This window comes from Pangasianodon hypophthalmus, chromosome 24 (genome assembly GCF_027358585.1).
Source record: "Pangasianodon hypophthalmus isolate fPanHyp1 chromosome 24, fPanHyp1.pri, whole genome shotgun sequence".
NCBI classification, from domain to species: Eukaryota; Metazoa; Chordata; class Actinopteri; order Siluriformes; family Pangasiidae; genus Pangasianodon; species Pangasianodon hypophthalmus.
In genome coordinates, this window is record NC_069733.1 from 14,366,193 (window position 1) to 14,386,366 (window position 20,174).

Consider the following 20,174-nt stretch of genomic DNA (forward strand, 5'->3'; position numbering starts at 1 on the left):
TGACCAATCCCCCTGCTCCCGAAGAAATTCTGACCAATCCCACCTGCTCCTGAAGGAATTCTGACCAATCCCACTGCTCCTGGAGGAATTCTGACCAATCCCACTGCTCCTGGAGGAATTCTGACCAATCCCCCTGCTCCCGAAGAAATTCTGACCAATCCCACCTGCTCCTGAAGGAATTCTGACCAATCCCCCTGCTCCCGAAGAAATTCTGACCAATCCCACCTGCTTCTGAAGGAATTCTGACCAATCCCACTGCTCCTGGAGGAATTCTGACCAATCCCACTGCTCCTGGAGGAATTCTGACCAATCCCACCTGCTCCCAAAAAGAATTCTGGTCTCACCAAGAAGGACCTATTGCTTGTTAGTGTGAAAGTAGGGTCAATAAACATGGCCGAGCTTCATATCTAATCCCTCATATGAAAGTAATAATGCCTGCTCATGTGACTTTTTTTGTTTCCTTTCTGTGTCAGTGTTGTGTTCTGCTCGGAAATGAAGCACAAAAGACAACCTGAGACTCTGACAATCCAGTTTTATGTGAAGTTACATTCATCCAGTTGCCCCACCTATTACGTTTGTACAATAAGTAGCTGCTAATTATGCCTGGCAGACAGATTTAACCTTAGTGGAATAATATACAATATGTAATCAAATAACATAGCTAATATTAACATAAATGAAGGTCATATGGTGTGGAATTTCCATTACAGGCTGAAACAAATATCATACACTGATACTAATAGAAACATGCAAACAACTGCAGTTGTGATTTCATATAATCAATATGATTAGAATGTGAAAAGCTGGGTTAAATACAGTACTGCACGTTCATTGATGTTTTTGAATAGATTTTTTTTATACACAGTATTACTCAGCAAACACATCTTAATCTATTTACAGTCACTATTTATCATTTCATTGTGATGTCGCTTCACTGACTTTCTCTGGAGAGTCTCTGTAGGCAAAACATCTGGGGAAAATGCCAATATTTCCAGCTGTGTGTCCTTCTAGCCATTCTTCATTCACTGCAAAAAAGAATAAAAGAAGAACTGCTCTAGATACAGGACAGTGTACCTCTGGATGAGAGGAAAAGTGAAGGAGTGGCAGAAAGCTCACTGTATAACAGGAAATAAGAGGCATTTAGATATAATATAGACAAATTAGGGTACAGCAAAGCAAATAGGTCATTCTTAACTAGCTTTTTATATATATTTTTAATTATTTTTTATTTTTTAGCTACTTCTAAAAATAGAATGAATCCAGTACACTGTGCGTATGTACACTGTGCGTGTGTGTGTGTGTGTACGTGTGTGTATACCTTCACTGAGGATGTCGATGGTGTCTCCCTCACTGAACTCCAGGTCTTCAGGCCCCTGTGCCGTGTAGTCATATAGTGCCACCATCTGGTAGAGAATTGTCCTGTTGGCCAGAGGATGCTCGGCCTGAAATTGGACAGTGACACCGTTTTTTTTTTTTTTTTTTGGACATTAAATCTGGGATGTTGGACTCGAAATGAAACAATGACTATGAGGTTAAAATGAACATCAGTTTTAAATTGATTAAATCGCAGGTCAAAAGTCTTTGTCACTCTTCCTCAAGACTTTGTGGTAATGTTTCATTTACATATTACATATTTACCTTAAATATTATGGACTAATCAACAAAATGTGTGGTATGAACTCATAAATACTGGTTAATTATTTGGGGGAAAAATTCAGACCAAGGCATTTAACTGAGATGTTGGCCAAGTTCTAGTTATTAAGCAGATATATGTGTAGTACAATTACAACTGGTTAATTATACAATAAATAAATGAATAAATAAATAAGTACTTTTTTAATTTACAGTTACAGTTTGCAAATTTACAGCTTTGCCATTTAAAGATGCCATTACAATGAAATCTGTTGTGTTTCCACTTAACATGTTATTTCGAATAATTATCCAGTTATGATCAAATTTATTATGCTTACTTCTTAATAGCGAAGCATTTCAGTGAAATATCAGTAAAATGTGTAAGTCTCCATATTTATTAAAAACTAAATCAAATTAAAATTGTGGTTATTTTAACAAAGAAAACCATATAATCACTGATATGGTGAAGCTTTCTGTACTTTTATTTAACACTTTTGGAAGGAGTCTCCAGTGTCAGTGCTTTGTATTGATCAGTAAGATTTTCAACACAGGAGAGGCTTCAGGACTTTGTCCTTTCTGGTTTCTTAGTAACATAACAAGCTGCAGATTTTTATTTTTTATTTTTTTCGTCTTATTATATATTAAAAAAATAGAGGCTGGTGAGATAACAACTCTTTATAGCTGCTATAACGTAAGTGATAACAAGAATTAACTTGTTTTAAGGACATCGTTATTGTTTGCACAACAATAAATGTGACTATAAATTGATCAGAGGTATTACTAACAATTGTTGGCAAATTGCTATTGTGTGAGAGGAATAAAAAACACTTCAGGACTGGCTGTAATTGGAAGATAACTAACTTTGACGTGGTAACATTATCTATGCTTTGGGTTGGGCTGCATCACACTACCCCATCATTTATTACCCCATAGTGTGTTATTCCTCATTTAATTTATATGGATTTATTTTCAGCCAATAATCATTGAATAATCATTCAGCCAATAATCATGGAATAATCATTGGTTAATGCAGGTGTATTTAGTTTAGTTGTATTCCAATAGACACCAATTAATACACCTTACTTACATCTTATTTTGTTACTTTACTGTTACTTATAGTGTATTTATGCTGAGTTCTATGGTGTGCTCATGTAAAATAATTCAGTAAATAATGTTACGGGCTCCTTAATGTAAAGTGTTATCCAAGAATTTAAGTAAATATTCAGATTTGAATTTCAAACAAGGATTTCAAACAGGGCTCCTATTACTAGGGAGCATTTGCTATTATTTTTCAGACTTACTACGGTCAGTACTGATTGATAGTGAACTAAAGGTATAGATGTCATCATTAAACACTTATATTTAAAGTACTGCCTCTGGATAAAGAATATTTCAGCTCAAACAGGGCTTTATGTAACTAAACACTGATTTGTCACAGTTATAAACAGTGCATTCTTGAATAATATGTAAGTGATTGTATAATGTTATTAGGTTTCAATAACTGATGAAATAAAAACAGTGTAAAAAAAGTCATCCCCTTTAAGTGTTAATCAGTTTTTTATTTTTGTTCAGGTCCAAATACCAGAGGTTGTGAGCTTTGTGAATAATTAATGGAGTACCTGACACCACAAAGTGGCTCGGCCTGCTTCTGCCACTTCAGCCAGGCTCCTCACACCTCCATCCTCCTCCAGAGGTGTCAGGACGGAGGAGCCATGCTGCTTATGTCTGTAAGAAAGGAGACAGAGGACAAACCGGAAACATTTTTTTCCCTCTTGAGTGGCCTTGATTTCAAACTACAGCTGGGAAAAAGCAGGTCGGCACAATCACCTCAGACGAATGAGTTCAGCAGGCTGTCCTAGTTTCTGAGCGATTCTCTCCTGCAGCTCCCGGTATGGTGTCTCTAGTGGGACACTCAGAGCAATGGTGTAAGTGTAGTGCACCTTAACTGTGACTGAGTCTGCTCCCGTCGTCTGCAAGAAGGACCAGAAATGTGACATGATTAATAAAGGGCAGATTGAATTGTTAGATTTTAAAGGAGCAGTTTGTCATTTTTAGAGCGTTTGCTGCTTGAGAGATGAATTGCAGTGCCAATGAGGACATCATCAAGGCTTAATATAGGCTTGGTCATTTGCCTTTTAGGAGAAAAGGAGCGAAGCTAAAAACCTCTACTTTGGCTGGGGCGGAGCTAATTTCTGGGTCAGAAAAAAATCTAAACAGAAGCAGAATGAAGACAATAGCCAGATGTTTTATTGTAATATTGTAATTCACAGGCTTTGTCTATGGTATCTATAGAATTATGTAATTAGTAGAAGTCTAGAAGCATTTGCAAACATTCCCAACTGCACCTTTAATGCACAATTTTTGTTTTTTTCTTTTGTTTCTCGGTTATACCAGTGCATATTCAGATACTGTACTTATATCAAACCAGGAAGCATTATCTTTTTATCTGCTGTAACTTCCATATGATCAGATCAATGCTCTAAAAGATGATCAGACAATATTAAGCTGTATAATGCAATCAGCCTGCAGTGCTCTGGTCTCAAATAGACCAGTTCATATTTTTATCTGCCATCCTTTCTCTCCCTTGGGTTTCTGCTCTGACTGAATGGGGTCAAAGTGCTATTCAAAATACACCACTGCATGCCTCAGACTCATTTCCTCTCCCCCCCAACAAGCATGACATGACAGAGAAATGAAATTTATGAATATGATATAAAAAAAGAGGGTGCATCCCAAACTTTGACTGTACCACTAAACATATCATTGTGGTGTATTGGTTAAAATCAGAGCAGGATGACTTCAGATTTCCTCTGAGAGCTCTGTGTTTGACATTTTTAGTATTAATGTGAATAATATCGCCGGCTATCTTAAACTTTTCATAGTCAGGGACCATTTTAACTGTAAAATTAATTCCACGGATCATAAATTCCACCTGAATATTATATAAATGTGTACATCATCATCGTTATTATTATTATTATTATTATTATTGCTACTTGTTGGAGCCTTAGAGCTTTTTTCCCGTGAACTTCTCACAGACGGTCCAAGTGTACATTATTTATAGGGTTACTTGTTTATGAGTTACTGACATTTGGAATAAACTTATACAATTGTAATGACCAGTCAAGTAGATTAATAACTATAAAAATTCACAAACCGCCATGTTATGCTTCCTCTACTTCTAGAATCACTGCTCTAGAATATGTAGAATATTTCCTATCTACAGGATGTCCTAAATGTCAATAACTAATGGGAATATGTCAAGCAGATATGTTGAGCAGAATATGTTGAGCAAAATCCACAAAAAACTTGATAGAGTAGCTGAGAGAGTATGCAGAGCGTAAGGGTAAACATGCAGAACATATGCTGTAAATTACAAATAAAAAATTAACTATATGTAGTTTTACTCTTACTGGTTCCTGACTTTTCAGACACACTGTAGAATATCTAGTGTTCTTTCAACTTAATGTCAGGACTTTCTTCTCGCTCAGTCTCTGATCAGTCTTACCTGGGCAATAGGGCTCAGGGCTTCACTGCTCTGCTGTGTAGGTGTGCTGTTTGTGCTGCTGGTGTACAAAGAAGGCAATTCTACATACGGGGAAAATAAAAAGCAAACTGGCTATAAATATTCAGCATTTCTTGTAGAATATTATACACTGCTTAAGCAACATTTCCCAAACAGGTCCTCAAGGAATCATACATGCATGAGTGAAATTAAAAAACTCATAAGTCTTCCTCAAGCCTTATGAAAAGTTAGGAAGGTTTTAGGTTAGGGATGGTTTTAGTGTTTGTACTAACAAAATCCCAGTGTGTGATAGGATCATGGCAACGGTGGATACAGAAAGTAATGTATACACCATGTACACAGTACGCAGGATGTGAATATGGGTATTAACTCATATTGACTGTTACACCCTGGCGTTGTTTCCTCATTGACCTGTATGGGAAACAGTGCTGATAAGCTTTGATTGTACCTGGAAGAGGAGGAGCAGCAGCCTGTGGGCGTGTAGGGGGCTTCATACTCGGCGGGAGAGGAATCCCACTAGCGGCAGTCTATAAAGGGCACAGAAGAAAAATGAGTGCTCCATAAGAGGCAAGGGCCTGTGTCACCTCTGCACATACAATGCTAAATTTGTCTAATTCATTATAAGGTCTGTGTCATAAAGCCTTTGGCTTGCAGGACACCAGACGGCTATAAAACTCTCTCTGTGTCCCATTCTTTCATGATGACACAATCACTCCCCTTTCCTTTTCACAGAAACCCAACTTCGGATAAAGCAACCTTTGTTCAAAGCTTGTGTTTAAAAACTATCAAGTTAAACTGTAATCCAATACTGAAATGTCTGGGGCTCTGAAGAAAAAACGGAGTTTCTTACAAAAAAAAAAAAAAAAAAAAGCAGGATAAAAGATGACTTTGGATTAGATGAAATGGCATCATGAATAAATAAGTCATTTGTGTTGCTGGAGTGTGACGAAGTGCAATCTTACCTCTTTCTTTCTCTTATCTTTTTTTTTCGTCACTGTTTCAAGCAGGAAGTATGGCAGCAGGCCTCTCTGAAGCATGAGACAGTGAAACACAAAGAGAAGCATAAAAAGCATCAGTGAGTCACAGAGAGATGACTCACGCTTCACTGGAAAGTAGCAAAAAAAAAAAAAACACACCAAGAAAATCTCACCTGGCCGTCATATATGACTGTGACGAGACCTTCCTTGTCCTCTTCGCTGAACACGTACACGTAAGCACCGGCTGGCACAGTGAGCTCAGCCGCATTCCTGGCAATATAAGCCTTCTTCACACACATGTAGCGCGAATCCCTGTATGGAGAGAACGTCACAGTGTTCAGGGTCAACTCACAAACATTTTCAACTTGATCAAAGCATGATATTTACTGTGTGAAGGAATCAAACTTGGTGTTTGTAGCGATTTATAATCAGTCACCAGTTGTCCAAAAGGCTCCAATTCTCCTTTTTCCACAGTCAAATCTTCAAAATCAATTTTCTCTTTTTTCACTTTTTTCACTCTGGGATCAGTGTTTTTTTTTTTCTTCTAATAATCTTATCAATAACAGGAAAAGTACTTCAAATTCTCATATTGATGAGCATACTTACTGGCCCTCTTCGACCTGTGGCTCATAATATCCAGGTTTCTGAAAAGGATAAATAGTGATAGGACGATATTAGTATGCTTTACAAGACTGTTATCTACAGCGTTCTTGCTTTCTGTATGGGAAAGCAAAGTCATATGCATCGGTGCTGATTCCTTCCACTGTCTTTTCTTAGGTATGTCATTATCATCAGAGAAAATACTTTTATTCATACAAACCTACACAAATAGCAAAAACACATGTACCTACAGTATGTATCTGTAGTGAACTGTAGTGTAATGTTTTTCTAAGTTATAGTTGTGCAATAAAATTCTCTTTTGCGCACCATACTGTCAATAATCCTGTAAATAAAAGCCATACACAGACATTGGGATGTAGCCTGAACATTTGCATAGTAACAACTCAGATTTTGTTTAATTTACCAGTATGGTAATATGTCATGAATTTCTGGTAGCTGTTAAGCGTCAACATTTCTGATCTGTAATAGCTGTGCCAGAGGGAGAGGCAGTGTTGGTTCTGTAGCTATGGTTCAGCATTACTGGCCAGAAGGCTGTAAGCTCAGGTCTCAGTTCAGATCCACAGAGCTCCTGTTAACCTCTTGAGCAAAACCCATAACCCACAACTGCTCAGGTCTATGCTTGTTTTGGATTCAGCTTCATTTATAATTCATCAAATTTAAAAATAGATAACCGTACCTGCAACCTGAGAGGTTCAAAACCACCAAAGTCATCATTCGGGATGTCAGAAATGATGACCTAGAAGAAGAAAACATCAAACATATAATTACTGGCCACTTTAGTTTCTCAAAGCTGTTTGGTGAAAGAGACTGGCAACTTTAGTGAAATGTAAGGAAATGTACCTCTGCTTTGCCTAGGAAGTCTCTGGGCTGAAGCTCCTCTACGTACTGTTTCCTGGGCCGGAACACCACTCCTTCTGGAACCAGGAGAGGCGCAATCAGCTCCCTCTTCTAACACACACAACAGAGCAGAGCAGGTGATTACCTGCATGTCCAAAATCACACCATATTCACTATATAGTGTGCTCTTTAGGGAGTTTTGGCCTTTTATACGTAATGTCTGATAGCTTAATGTAGAATATCTATTTATCTATTTTTACTGTATAACAAAATATAATCCGAATTACAGTTGAATGGGTTTTAGTAAGGGGTACAAAAAAATAAAATTGATAGATAGATAGATAACAGTAATGGTTATCTTGCCAAAAAATACCTGAGTGCATGATGAAGAATTCCTTTTATTTTGGTACTTCAAGTTAACAGACACTACTTTTCACAATTCTAAATATTTCAATATATCTTCTAACAATAGTGGGTGTGAATGTGTGTGTCATAGAGGTATGACAAATGGAAATTTTTCTTTGTGAGAAGAAATTCCACCCTTTCGCAGCACTGGAAGGAGGAATTAAAAAGTGTTTATTGCTCTTCCTGATATAAAAGTGTAAAAGTGTAAAAGTGCCAATTAAACTGACCAGGTTACTGCAGTATTATGTTAGCTTGAGTAGGATGAATTGGCGCTAGAAAAGTTGCAAGTATTGTAAAACAAATTCTAATAGTCTATACACACTCACCAGCAACTTGAGTCCATAAGGAACACCTTTATGCTTGCACTTTCATGAAATTATCTAATCAGCCAATCATGTGACATGAGTGAGATACATAAAATCATGCATATACAGGTCAAGAGATGTTTGAGTTAGTGTTCACATCAAACATCAGAATGGGGAAAAATGTGATCTGAGTGACTTTGACCGTGGCATGGTTATTGGTGTTAGACAAGCTAGTTATTCAGAAACTGCTAATCTCCTGGGATTTTCATGCACAGCAGGCCACATTGAATGGTGCGAAAAACAAAAAAATATCCAGTAAGCAGCAGTTTTACAGGCAGAAACGCCTCATTAATATAGAGATCTGAGGAGAATGGGCAGGAAGGCTACAGTAACTCCAATAACTACTCTTTACAACTGTGGTGAGCAGAAACGCATCTCAGAATGCACAACGTGTTGAACCTTAATGCAGATGGGCTACAACAGCAGAAGATCACATCAGGTTCCATTGCTGCGTGCTAAGAACAGGAATCTGAGGCCACAGGTTCACCAATACTGGACAGGTGAAGACTGGTGCATAAGCAGGTGTACAGGTATTCCTAATAAAGTGGCCAGTGAGTGTATATCTTTACTGAGTTCTTGAATGTCAACTCAGACTTTTAAATCCTACAACAGCATGTGATATCAGTATATGAGTGTTCTTACTGCTACACTCTGCATGGCCAAGTCGACTTGACCTCCTCGTCCTCCTCCCTCCTGTAGAGCAGCCTGCAGGATCTCTGTAGCTTTATTCCACTGTTTTAGTCTACAGTGCACAGCTGCTGCGTTATAAAGAATCTGCCAAACACACACACACACACACACACACACACACACAATCAGTATTGCTGTCCTGTTGCTTGGTATCATTATCTCTGTAATAGTACAACGTGCAGCTTGTCAGGTCTCCTGTGAACACAATGTGTGTTTAATGGTGACATCATCAATGTTCTCTCAGATAGCCAGATTTGTGTGTGTACATGTGTGGGAAGAAATTCCATTCCTTCACAAACCAGGAAGAAGGATATAGACCACAAAACTATGAATACTTCTGTCCTTTCAATAAACAACAGAATCCAGTCCTTCTGCTTATGAAGCAGCAAAGATAGACACACACGGATATTTTTTCATCCTGATATATATCTGAAGTCGTTCCACCTGTTTGGGCTGAGGAAAGCTCTGTTTTGCGAATGAGGAATGTCTGATATGTCTAATCTTCCCCAGCACTGGATCTGACATTGCATAAGTCAGAGGAGAACTTTGCTGACAGGTGAAACCAAGACCAGTATTGCCAAGGAAGACGAGAGAATGTGAGCAATTTCCACGCACATTCAGGGCAATGATAAGAAAGAAAGAGCTGAATATATTAAATTATAAATCACAGATGAGTCCTTTACAGTCAGCTCCAGAATTATTAGCACACGTCCTGAAAATTAGCATTAATGAATAACACAAGAAATGTGATATTCTGATTTTTAAACATTCTGGACGTGGTTTTATGTTAATTAGAGATGGTATAATACCACTTTTTCTATTCTGATACCAATACTGTTACTGAAATCTTGAGTAAAAAAAAAATTAGCTAAAAGCATGACTAACACAAATCCACAGCTTTCACCCAAAAATCACTTACATTACAAAAATAATAAATAGAATAAATATAAAGTATCCAGTTCCCAGTTCCAGTTTTTCCGAATCCAATTCCAAATTTTTCCATTCCTTTCCAATTCTTTCTTCTTTTCTCCGAAATCTGATCCACCATGTTTTGTTGGTATTGGCCCAATACCTATCCTGCGTATTGGATCAGTGCCATCTCTAATTTTAACACTTCTTTTTCCCCAATGGGGTTTTGGTCCATTTTTGGGAAAACAACTGTGTTAAAAGAATTGGCACCCCAATAAATACTGTGTGAGGCCTTTCCTGGAAAGAATAACAGCACTAATTTCTTAATGTAATGTCTAAAATGTTTAGAGGCAATTGTAGTTCTTGTACTTGTTCTTGTAGTTGTAGTTCTTCAAGTTCTTGGACTCACCTCCAGTAAAAAGTCCTTTTTATCTTAGAGTTGTGCTTTTGGATTTATTAACATCTTTGAAAATATATATTCCAATCTTTGGGAAATCGTTGAACAATTTCCTGTTAGGGTTGCACATATGTGAAAGCCCTCAGCTTTGGGAAACCAGTGAGCTCAAAGATCACAATTTGAGAATTGCACAGATTATTTCATCTTTAGAGTTGTTGAAAATCAACTATAAGACACCGCCTACAATAACGCTTTGGAAGGGTTCCAGGATAGAAACTCTTCCTGAGCACAACATACAGTACAAACTGTAGCGCCATTGGAATTACAATTGGAATTGTATGTTGTGCTCAGATAAGACAAAAATTGTATTTTTTTCTATTAAAACATAATCATAACCATGATTGGTGAGAATAGGAGAGCTACATACTGAGAAAAGCCCCCAAACCCTCTGTAAAATATGGATGTTGATCATTGATGCTTTGTGCTGCTTTGTCTACTGTCTATTGGTCCAGGGAATCAATAAAGATGGATGGCACCATGAATTCTGCTATGTACCACGATATTTTAACCCCGAACCTGTTTGCCTCTGCCAGGAGGTTCAGACTTGGCTGTAGATGGACCTTTCAACATTATAATGATTCCAAACAAACACAGAAATATTTGCAAGGAAACTAAATAAGTGTTTTTCAATGACTATTTTAGTCTCTGGATTTGAGCTATTATTAAAAAATAATGTTTTTTTTTTTTTTTTTTTTAAAAACTGTTTGTCTAAAATGAAAAGGAAAGTCCAGATGCACAAAGCTCATAATATAAAGGAGAAATGTTCTGCATGGAGGAGAGTCCAAGATCCTCTACAAGTGTCTCCAACCTTGTTAGACATTACTGGAGGAGGAGGCACAGTGCTGCTATTCTCTCCACAGGACACTTCATCAAATGTAACTTGATGTTAAATGTTACCTTAAAATAAAACTATGTTGTGAAAAATGGCACTCATTGCAAGTACTAGATGTTTGTCACTCAAAGTGTGACACTGAATTTGTAGCTCATGGCAATCCTTCAGGTTATGAAACCATATAGATTTTCCAGATAATTTGTAGTGCTGTGTCTTTAGCTGTCTGGCAAATGATCACATGTGGATGTAAATGATATAAATGATGTAAAGATCAAATTTACAATATATGTAAAACAACAGGAGGTAGAACCTGCCAGCTGTAGAGTCTATAGCGCAGTCCCAGCTGTTTGTAGTCAATGACAGCATTGGATCTCATGTGCTTCTGCGCCCAAATACAGTCTCCGAGAGCCTCATCCAGTCTGAGATAGAGAGAGAGAGAGAGAGAGAGAGAGAGAGAGTTTGGTAATGTATGAAAAAAAGTAATGATACTGGATATGCTGCATTCACATGATAAGATATCTGTGTCTCTGCTATTTAAAAAATCTTCATCCAGCAGGAATTGGTGCAGGTTTATCATGGCCAAAACCTCACTGTTAAAGCTTGTCATGCAAGTCACCATCTATGCTGGTTTAAGCTGTTCTTACCTTCCTGCCATCATGTGCACTGCAGCCCTTTGGAAAAAGCCCACAGCAAGCCTCTCATCCTTGGCAATAACCCGATCCAGAGCCTGAAACATCAGGGAGACCCTGAATGAAATTAATCTCACGCTACAAGAATAACACTTCCTTTTTCGCTTAATGTGTGTTGTTTTTAGAGTCTCACTTTAATTGCGTCCTCAAGCTGACCCAAAGCGAGGTGGACAGATGCGGTGACGAATAGAGTGCGGGATGTGGGCTCAGAGATCTGAATGAGCTTAGTGAGAGCACCATCCCAGTCTCGGTTGTCCACGGCTCGCACGGCCTCGTCCCATAACTGGATAAGCTCAGTGTACAGCATGACTCTATCTCTGGAAGATAGGATCTCTTCTCAGAATCTAAAAGAACAGCAATAAACTACTCTACAACAAAAACGGCATCTTACCAAGTGAAAATATCTTGAATATAGTCAAATTTATCTAGTATTTCCTATTACAAGATTACAGCAAACCAAATAAGATTACTAAAACCTAGTTCTAGACATTTTTACTAATTTCAAGCTTGAAATAGTCTTGTTCTATTGGCGGAGAATTTTGCTAGTTTTAAGCATTTATTTCCAGAAAGAAGCAAAATAACATAGAAAATGTCTAGAAATAGGTTTAATAAACCTATATTTGTTTAACTGTAATTTTATAATAGGAAATACTAGATAAATCTGATTATATTCAAGATATTTTCACTAAGATGTCAGATTTGTAGTGAATATACACCTTGTGCTTCATTATATCTTCCACTCTGGCTAAATTAGAGGTAAATTCCCAGAAGTCATTTGGTTTACACAGATGAAGAATAGCAGGAACCGGTTGTTTCTCTGTACCTGAATTAATATTATGTACTAATATTATATAACACATAACATATAATATCTGCACCTGACAATAAGTACAAAATCAATACAAAAAGAAGTTCATCTGAAAGACTGGTGAAGCTGTAAGAAAGCAGCACCTGAAACAAGCCTGTAAATTACAGCTGTGTCGAAATACACTTATTATTTTCATCAAGTATATCAAACAAGTTACTCACCAGCAGGCAAGGATAGAGAAAAGAAAGGTAGGAAATCTCTTCAGCTAGTTGAAAAGGAGATCCAGAGCTGTCCAGAGTTACAGAGCAGGTCATTTATGCTCTCTCTCCTACCTGCCCTGTGAAAAAAAAAAAATACAACACGCATGACTGTTTGTCCCACCCACACCTCTCAGGAAAGCAGGAAACTCTGCCTGTGACATTCCCGAGTGTGTGTGTGTGTGTGTATCAGACAGACAGAGCAAACAGAAAGAATGCAGTTGTTAAATGGAAAACCTCATTCAGAAAAACAGGTTATTCTATCAACAAAGACTCTTTAGTCAGAGAGAGAGTAAAGGTTATGTTTACCTTTTACATTCATAAAAAAGGTGGAGTTTACTGACTTTAGTGTTAAAATAACAATCAACCTTGTGTAAGGGGGAAAAAAGCTGCTCTTGTTTTAATAGTATTACACTTTTTTTCTGGCTAGCAGTGTTTCCGGGTTCTGCTGTACCTGAGTAATATTAAACACCATGATTGCCATATCTGCATTATGACATTACATATGTATGTGTACACATCTGTAACTCGGTCACTCGTTCATCCAAACCCAGAAACATTTCAATAATTTTGGGCCTAAAGTATATATGTTTTACTATCAAAGTTTTTTTTAATACAACTTATAAATATACATAATGGTTTATTATAGATGATCGCAGTAATAATTGTATGATTGTATGTCTTGTCTTGCTATTAGTAAAAAAAGAAATAATTTTAGTAAATTATAGTAAAATCATTCTTTTTGTTACTGTTATTGTTTAATGATAATTACACACACACACACACACACACACATATATATATATATAAACACACACACAGACACACTATATATACATACATATGACCTGTAATATTAATTATAAAACATTTACTAATGTTATTAAAATACTAATATACACTGTTTATATAATAATAATAATTATTATTATTATAATAATAATAATAATAATTATTATTATTATTGTTATTATTATTATTTTTATTATTACTATTACTACTACGATTATTGTTGTTGTCATTGTTGTTGATTGTAGTTTATTTTTGTTTGTTTATTTATTTTTTATGTATTAAATAAATTTCAACCAATTAATAAGACAGAAAAGCTTCAATGTGCTTATGTCTGTTATGATAATCTTTAAAAATCTATTTAGTAATCTGATTCAATCTTGTTTAATGATGAAAAGTCGTACAATAAACAGCTGTTTATCAGAAATGTCATATATTCTAAATCTGTTTTAATCATATTTCATACTGGCATTATTTAACTTCAGATAGCCTTGTGTCGTCTGGCTAATATTTAGTGTTTATTACTTATGCAGTTACTTTTGTGTGATCCCACGAGGCTTGTGTATGATCAGATGAGGAAGAGAAGAAAAAGAAAAAGAAAAGAAAGAAAAGAAAATGTTTTAGTGTAATTGTGTAGCAGTTGCAGAGCACTAGGTGTCCAGCAGATGGCGATGGTGTCACACGTGTACATTTTCAGGAAAACACTTTTCACAGTAAGTGGGGACACTGAGAACAGAAATCATAATTAATAATGATGGAGTTCAGTCTAGGTGAAGTTTTTATAGTTAAATACTGTGTACACTTCAAGTGTTAAATAAGGTGTTACATCACATTCTGTACTGATGGGGTTTAATTTGAAATCGGTTTTTTTTTCAACATGAGTTTCTAGAGAGCGAGAGAGAGAGAGAGAGAGAGAGAGAGAGAGAGAGAGAATTAATTTTTTGTAAACAGAGCTTTTCCTGTGCGCTCTGATGACATTTCGACCTGAAGCGATGAGGAAACAACTGACTCAGAGCAAGGACACGTCACGTGACACTAGATCACGTGGCACTAGATCACGTGACACTAACCCGCATCACATGACGGCTGTACTTTAAAGCGGCGCTGTTTATGCTGTAACTTGACTCGGGTGTGTTTCTTTTCTCACGATGGAGGGCCGGTGGATATTTTTGGGGTTTATTCTAACTGTACTGTGTGTGCATCATGTTTCTGCGTTATCTACGGTAAGGTTTCTGCTTCACTTTCTGCCAAAATGTCACACTTCTCTACTAATCGAGTGAGCCTAGGTTGTGTAGGTGGGCGTGCGGTTTTGGACGCAGCCTTAGTTTTCATTTCACCTGAGTTAAAGTTGATTTTAAATCAGTGTTGATGTTTTTTCCCCTCCTTTGTCCATGTATGTGCGTTTAGAGCTGGAAGCCAAGCAGAGGAAGAGAGAGATTAGGGGCTGATCCTCAGTTTCAGGAGAAGTTCTTCACTCAGATTTTGGACCACTTCAATTACAACAGCTGGGGCAATGGGACATACTCACAGCGCTACCTGATCACAGGTGTGTATCCTTTCCCTGCCCCCTCCAACACTTCTATTACAACACAGCCCATGTAGAGATTTCTTTCTACTCAGAGGTTTCTTGTGTCTTTAGATCAGTATTGGAGGAAAGGCCATGGCCCTGTGTTCTTCTACACTGGGAATGAAGGGGACGTGTGGGACTTTGCCCTGAACTCTGGGTTTATAGGGGAGCTTGCAGCTAAGCAGGAGGCGCTGGTCATATTCGCTGAGCATGTGAGAAAGAAAATTATGTGATATTATCCTGAAGTGATGTCTGAACCCCATTTTATGGGAGTACTGTTACCAATCTGTTGCGTTGTATAATTTGGGAAACCTTGATCTCCTCCATTAATGGGCAGGGACCAGCACAGGACCACCACAGGACCACCACAGGACCACTAATGACCAGATATGACCAGATATCATTGGGTGGTGGACCATTCTCAGCACAGAGGTGTTCAAAAAGCTCACTAATGCTGCTATCCTTGAAACACTCATATCAGGTCCTGTGGTGGTCCATATTAGAGAATGAGACATTGTGCTTGGCAACAGATAGACTATGCTGCATACATACAAAGTGCTTTAGCTGATAAAATGTCCAGTAAGTGGAGTTACAAGTTAGGTCTGTATAAGACATTGACCTGTACAGTTCTTGACTATTTTTTACATGTACATAAACACAACACTACGTTCTTCTGATTGTACTTGTATTATCAAAATATCTCAATTTTATTCCAATTCCAGAGATATTATGGGAACTCTCTACCCTTTGGCAAAGAGTCTTTCAACACTGAAAACGTCGGGCTCTTGACGGTGGAGCAGGCTTTGGCCGACTATGCGGTCATGATCACAGAGCTAAAGGAGGAACTGGGAGCTCAGAAATGCCCCGTCATTGTTTTTGGCGGAAGGTAAGACATGTTTGTATCTGCACACAGCTAGGGCTGTTCAGTTCTAGGCAAAAGCATAGGCAGAGATATAAAGTTCATTTGCAGCCAGTTTTTGACCTTGAAGAAAAAATACTGTATATAATGGATGTGACATAGAACCTCATATTGTCCGTACAAGTTCTGCATCAGTAAGACACTTTGCAATTCTGCTCATGTGACCATTTATGGGGAATCCAGACCAATATGCAACAGTATGATACCAACATACAGTTGAGTGCAAAGGTTTGTGCTCCTATGAATAGGGTAAAAAGACAATGATCCAAAAATCAAAATCAACAGAAAAGATTGTCGGGACTAATTTCAGTAATCAGTCTGTATAATTCCTAGGTCTCCTTGTCCCTTTTCTTTGTGCACTACATTTTGTTTGGCTTCCTTCAGTTCCGTACTGGCTTTTGTATGCACTCTCATTGAGTCATGATGTAGACCACAACTAACCATTATCTACTGTTCATTTTTCCCCTCTCTCCCTCTAGTTATGGTGGCATGTTGAGTGTGTACATGAGAATACGGTACCCCAACATTGTAGCTGGGGCTCTAGCTGCTAGTGCTCCGATCTTATCTACGGCAGGACTGGGTGACTCCAGGCAGTTCTTCCGAGATGTTACAGCTGTAAGGAAACCATTGTACTTATTGTACTTATTCATTGTGTATACTCAAACATCGTGTATTACTGTGCTGTTCAAATGATTACTTATTTACTGGAAGTAAAGCATTTGAGTATGCTTTTTTTCCAACTATGTGCAGGACTTTGAGAATTATAAGCCAGCCTGTAAGGATGCCGTGAAAGCAGCTTTCCAGGAGCTTCAGACTTTGGCACAACAGCAAGGTCATTATCCTCAAATGATCAGGATATTAAACTGTGAAACACTTAGTCAGTTGGTAAAACCTGTTTATTAAAACAAGCTCCTTTTCTCTCTTTTTTTTTTTTTTTGGTGAAACTCTAGACTATGCCCGTATCCAGTCAGCTTTCTCGCTGTGTAAAACTCCGTCCTCGAATAAGGACATCCACCAGCTGAACGGTTTCCTGCGCAATGCCTTTACTTTAATGGCCATGATGGACTACCCTTACAACACCAGCTTCATGTCAAAAATGCCTCCTTTCCCTGTTCGGGTACAACATTTTGACCATTTCCTTCAAATTTTCCTCATATATTCCAAGAGAGACAAAACTACTAGACTAGTAATGCACTCTGGGGCATTAAAAACAGTGTGTGGTTAATGGCAGCATGACAATTTTCCCTCTCTGCCTCCCAAATATGTAAGATAAGTGCCGTTTCAGTCAGCTGTATAGGAAAACTAAAGATAACTGCACAAAGAAACCTAGACATAAAATGCACACATCCATTTATTTGGAGTTTAACTGTGTTAGCAGATTTTTGTGTCTGAATGGTGTAAGGCTTATAATATGCCATATAAGGAATGAGGACATGCTGGTATAGGAAAATCAGTGTTTGGATGGTGTGTACTGTCACCACAAAATCATATATCGTAGTGTGGAAGCCTGAGGTTTACACACCCCAGTTTATAATGTGATGTCACATACTGGCAAGTTAAAGCCTCTAGAAGATTTCCAAGTGGTAATTAGTGAGCTTGACAAAGACCAGAAGCTTTTAATTACCATAATTTGTGAACACATGACGTGAACGCACTCCTACCGTCTCCGCAGCAGCACTGCTTATTGTCCAGATGGGATTCAGACATATGTACTGCTTTTCAGGTACTCTGCAATCAGGATGACTGATTGGGCCATGAATTGGTTGTTTATTTCTCTGCTGTAGGTGGCGTGTGAGGTGATGCTGAATGGAACTGATGTGCTGTCTGCACTTAGAGACACCGTGGGTGAGGAAGCTGCCCTTTAGGAAACCTGGGTTCTCTTCCCTAAGCAGCTGTGAAGATTAAAGAGAGTACAGCTCAGTTTGAGTTTAGATTAGTGTCATTAACTGATGTCTCTGCGCCTCCTTTCAGGTATTGTGTATAACTCTACAGGGACGCAGGCATGCTTTGACCTTTACTCGCTGTATGTGGAGTGTGCAGATCCGACAGGCTGTGGCCTCGGCCTCAACAGCTACGCATGGGACTACCAGGTGCTTAACTTTAGAAGACTTGTCTGTACATATCCTTTAAAAAAGAATTTATTTGTGCCCCAATCCCTTTACTGCATCTCATTTATTCCTTTTTGGTTCAAGACATAGCAACTATGCCACCAACCATGTTGTTTATGTTGATCAGGCGTGCACGGAGATCGAGATGTGCTTCGAGAGCAACAACGTGACGGACATGTTTCCCCCCATGCCCTTTACACAGAGCATGAGAGAGGTATACTGCGCCAAGAGGTGGGCAGTGCTGCCACGGCCAGGCTGGCTCAAAACCCAGTATTGGGGTGATGGTGAGCATCAAACACTTGTCACATTTAAATATACTCTGAGGAAAAAATGGGCCAACTTGTGATGGCTAGGCGACTCAGGAATGGTTTGAGAAACATGACAACATTGGCCTCCAAATTCCCCAGATCTCAATCTGATATTTCCAATATATTTACAAAATTAACTTCTAAGTTTTGACAACAAAAAACCCTCCAATAGAATCTTAAAATTCCAAGACTTCAGTTTAGATTTAATTTTAATATCTATTAGTCCGAAATGACATTGACAAAACAAGAATGAAACAGTAGTATTACATTAGAAACTATAATTTAATGATATTTTAATGTCTTCAGAAAGGAGGAAAAACAAGCTCAAGCTTTAAAATTTGAAATGTTTAATTAAACCTCACTTTCAGCTTCCAGAGAATGTAATTATTGCTTTAAAAAATTGAAATATTATAAAATGATATCACAATACCGAAATAGCAGAAAGGTGTATTGTTAATCTGTCACAATATTGATATCATATTGCCCATGATTCTTTCCAGCTCTTTCAACAGCCAGCAATATCATCTTCTCTAACGGTGATCTCGACCCCTGGGCTAACGGAGGGGTAAGATCCTAGACTACACTCCCTCCCTAAAATCCTGTTAAAAAAACACACACACAAAAAAAACCATGTAATTACTGATTCATTACTCACACTCCAGCACGTTCAGGTGAAGTGATAATTGGAGCCTTATTTATGTTTTTCTCTTCCAGATCAGAAAGTCACTTAGTGAGTCTTTAATTGCAATCAACATAGCAGATGGAGCACATCATCTGGATTTAAGGTGAAATCTTAAATGTAATCTCCACTTTAGTAATTTGATGTGACTTGAGTAATGACCATGTTTTGTAAGATGGAACGGTGATGTTATACACTAAACCATGTCTGCTTTACATGATAATAGTTCTAACAGCACTCACCTGCACTCACCTGTGTTTATGGTATCACATGACGGTTGTGTTGTTTGGCAGGGCTTCTAACAAATATGATCCTGCATCAGTGATAAAGGCGCGGCAGCAGGAGGCCACCATCATCGCACAGTGGGTCAAAGCTGCAAGAGAAAAGATTCTCTGAATAGCTTTTCAATGGTGCGGTTTGTACATTTTAAAGCTCCACATATATAGTAATCAAATAATTTCAGCAGTACCTTCGAAACACTGATTCACAGTGTTGCTATGCAATGAGGCACGCTATTCTCTTCACTTCAAACGTCTTTCTTTCCGGCCCTGACATCAGCTCTGCTCCCCAGTCAGAACAGTTGCTCAGTTTTGGCCTTGTCCATAAATAAGGCAACTTCTGAGGCATATGTAGTTTTCTCAGAGCAGGTGGAATGTTTCAGGAGAAAGGGAAAACTTGTCTATTGTCATTGCCGTGAAATTCACCGCAATTCATCAAACTCCTTTAAAGTTTACTTGTAATTATTGCTGCTTGTTATTTTTTAATGATGCAAGATTAAAATAATTTTCACAAACTCCAG

General features: G+C 38.0%; 2 protein-coding genes across 3 annotated transcripts; one reads left to right on the plus strand and one right to left on the minus strand.

The window, feature by feature from the left end:
• Positions 1–515: 515 nt before the first annotated feature.
• Positions 516–13,116, minus strand: noxa1 (NADPH oxidase activator 1). Of its 2 annotated transcripts, none has more exons than XM_034298915.2 (16): positions 12,970–13,116; positions 12,074–12,257; positions 11,896–11,978; positions 11,562–11,670; positions 9,006–9,137; positions 7,597–7,704; positions 7,433–7,492; positions 6,742–6,779; positions 6,309–6,447; positions 6,121–6,186; positions 5,607–5,685; positions 5,141–5,220; positions 3,460–3,602; positions 3,252–3,357; positions 1,319–1,442; positions 516–1,025 (listed from the first exon to the last, which is right to left on the minus strand). In XM_034298915.2, exons 2-16 carry the CDS (start codon positions 12,245–12,247, stop codon positions 916–918), a joined length of 1,551 nt encoding a protein of 516 aa, XP_034154806.1. In that variant the 5' UTR covers positions 12,248–12,257; positions 12,970–13,116; the 3' UTR covers positions 516–915. The 2 variants fall into 2 exon arrangements, with proteins under 2 accessions (XP_034154806.1, XP_034154807.1); XM_034298916.2 differs by having other exon boundaries at positions 12,074–12,284; positions 12,970–13,105.
• Positions 13,117–14,850: 1,734 nt separating this feature from the next.
• dpp7 (dipeptidyl-peptidase 7) lies at positions 14,851–20,173 on the plus strand. Its single transcript, XM_026931235.3, has 13 exons — positions 14,851–15,017; positions 15,202–15,340; positions 15,434–15,573; positions 16,084–16,247; positions 16,760–16,895; positions 17,031–17,112; positions 17,231–17,397; positions 18,065–18,125; positions 18,252–18,370; positions 18,516–18,672; positions 19,197–19,261; positions 19,411–19,481; positions 19,669–20,173. Exons 1-13 carry the CDS (start codon positions 14,943–14,945, stop codon positions 19,769–19,771), a joined length of 1,479 nt encoding a protein of 492 aa, XP_026787036.3. The 5' UTR covers positions 14,851–14,942; the 3' UTR covers positions 19,772–20,173.
• The last annotated feature ends 1 nt before the right edge of the window (position 20,174 follows it).

Coding starts and splice junctions, on each gene's coding strand:
- noxa1 (XM_034298915.2), bottom strand. CDS start 12,247: ATGCTGTACACTGAGCTTATCCAGTTATGGGACGAGGCCGTGCGAGCC. Junction 5,221..5,606: donor TGCTGCTCCTCCTCTTCCAG/GTACAATCAAAG, acceptor CCCCGTATGTAG/AATTGCCTTCTTTGTACACC. Junction 1,443..3,251: donor GAGCCACTTTGTGGTGTCAG/GTACTCCATTAA, acceptor GTCCAATTTCAG/GCCGAGCATCCTCTGGCCAA.
- dpp7 (XM_026931235.3), top strand. CDS start 14,943: ATGGAGGGCCGGTGGATATTTTTGGGGTTTATTCTAACTGTACTGTGT. Junction 16,248..16,759: donor GTCATTGTTTTTGGCGGAAG/GTAAGACATGTT, acceptor CTCTCCCTCTAG/TTATGGTGGCATGTTGAGTG. Junction 19,482..19,668: donor GCACATCATCTGGATTTAAG/GTGAAATCTTAA, acceptor GTTGTTTGGCAG/GGCTTCTAACAAATATGATC.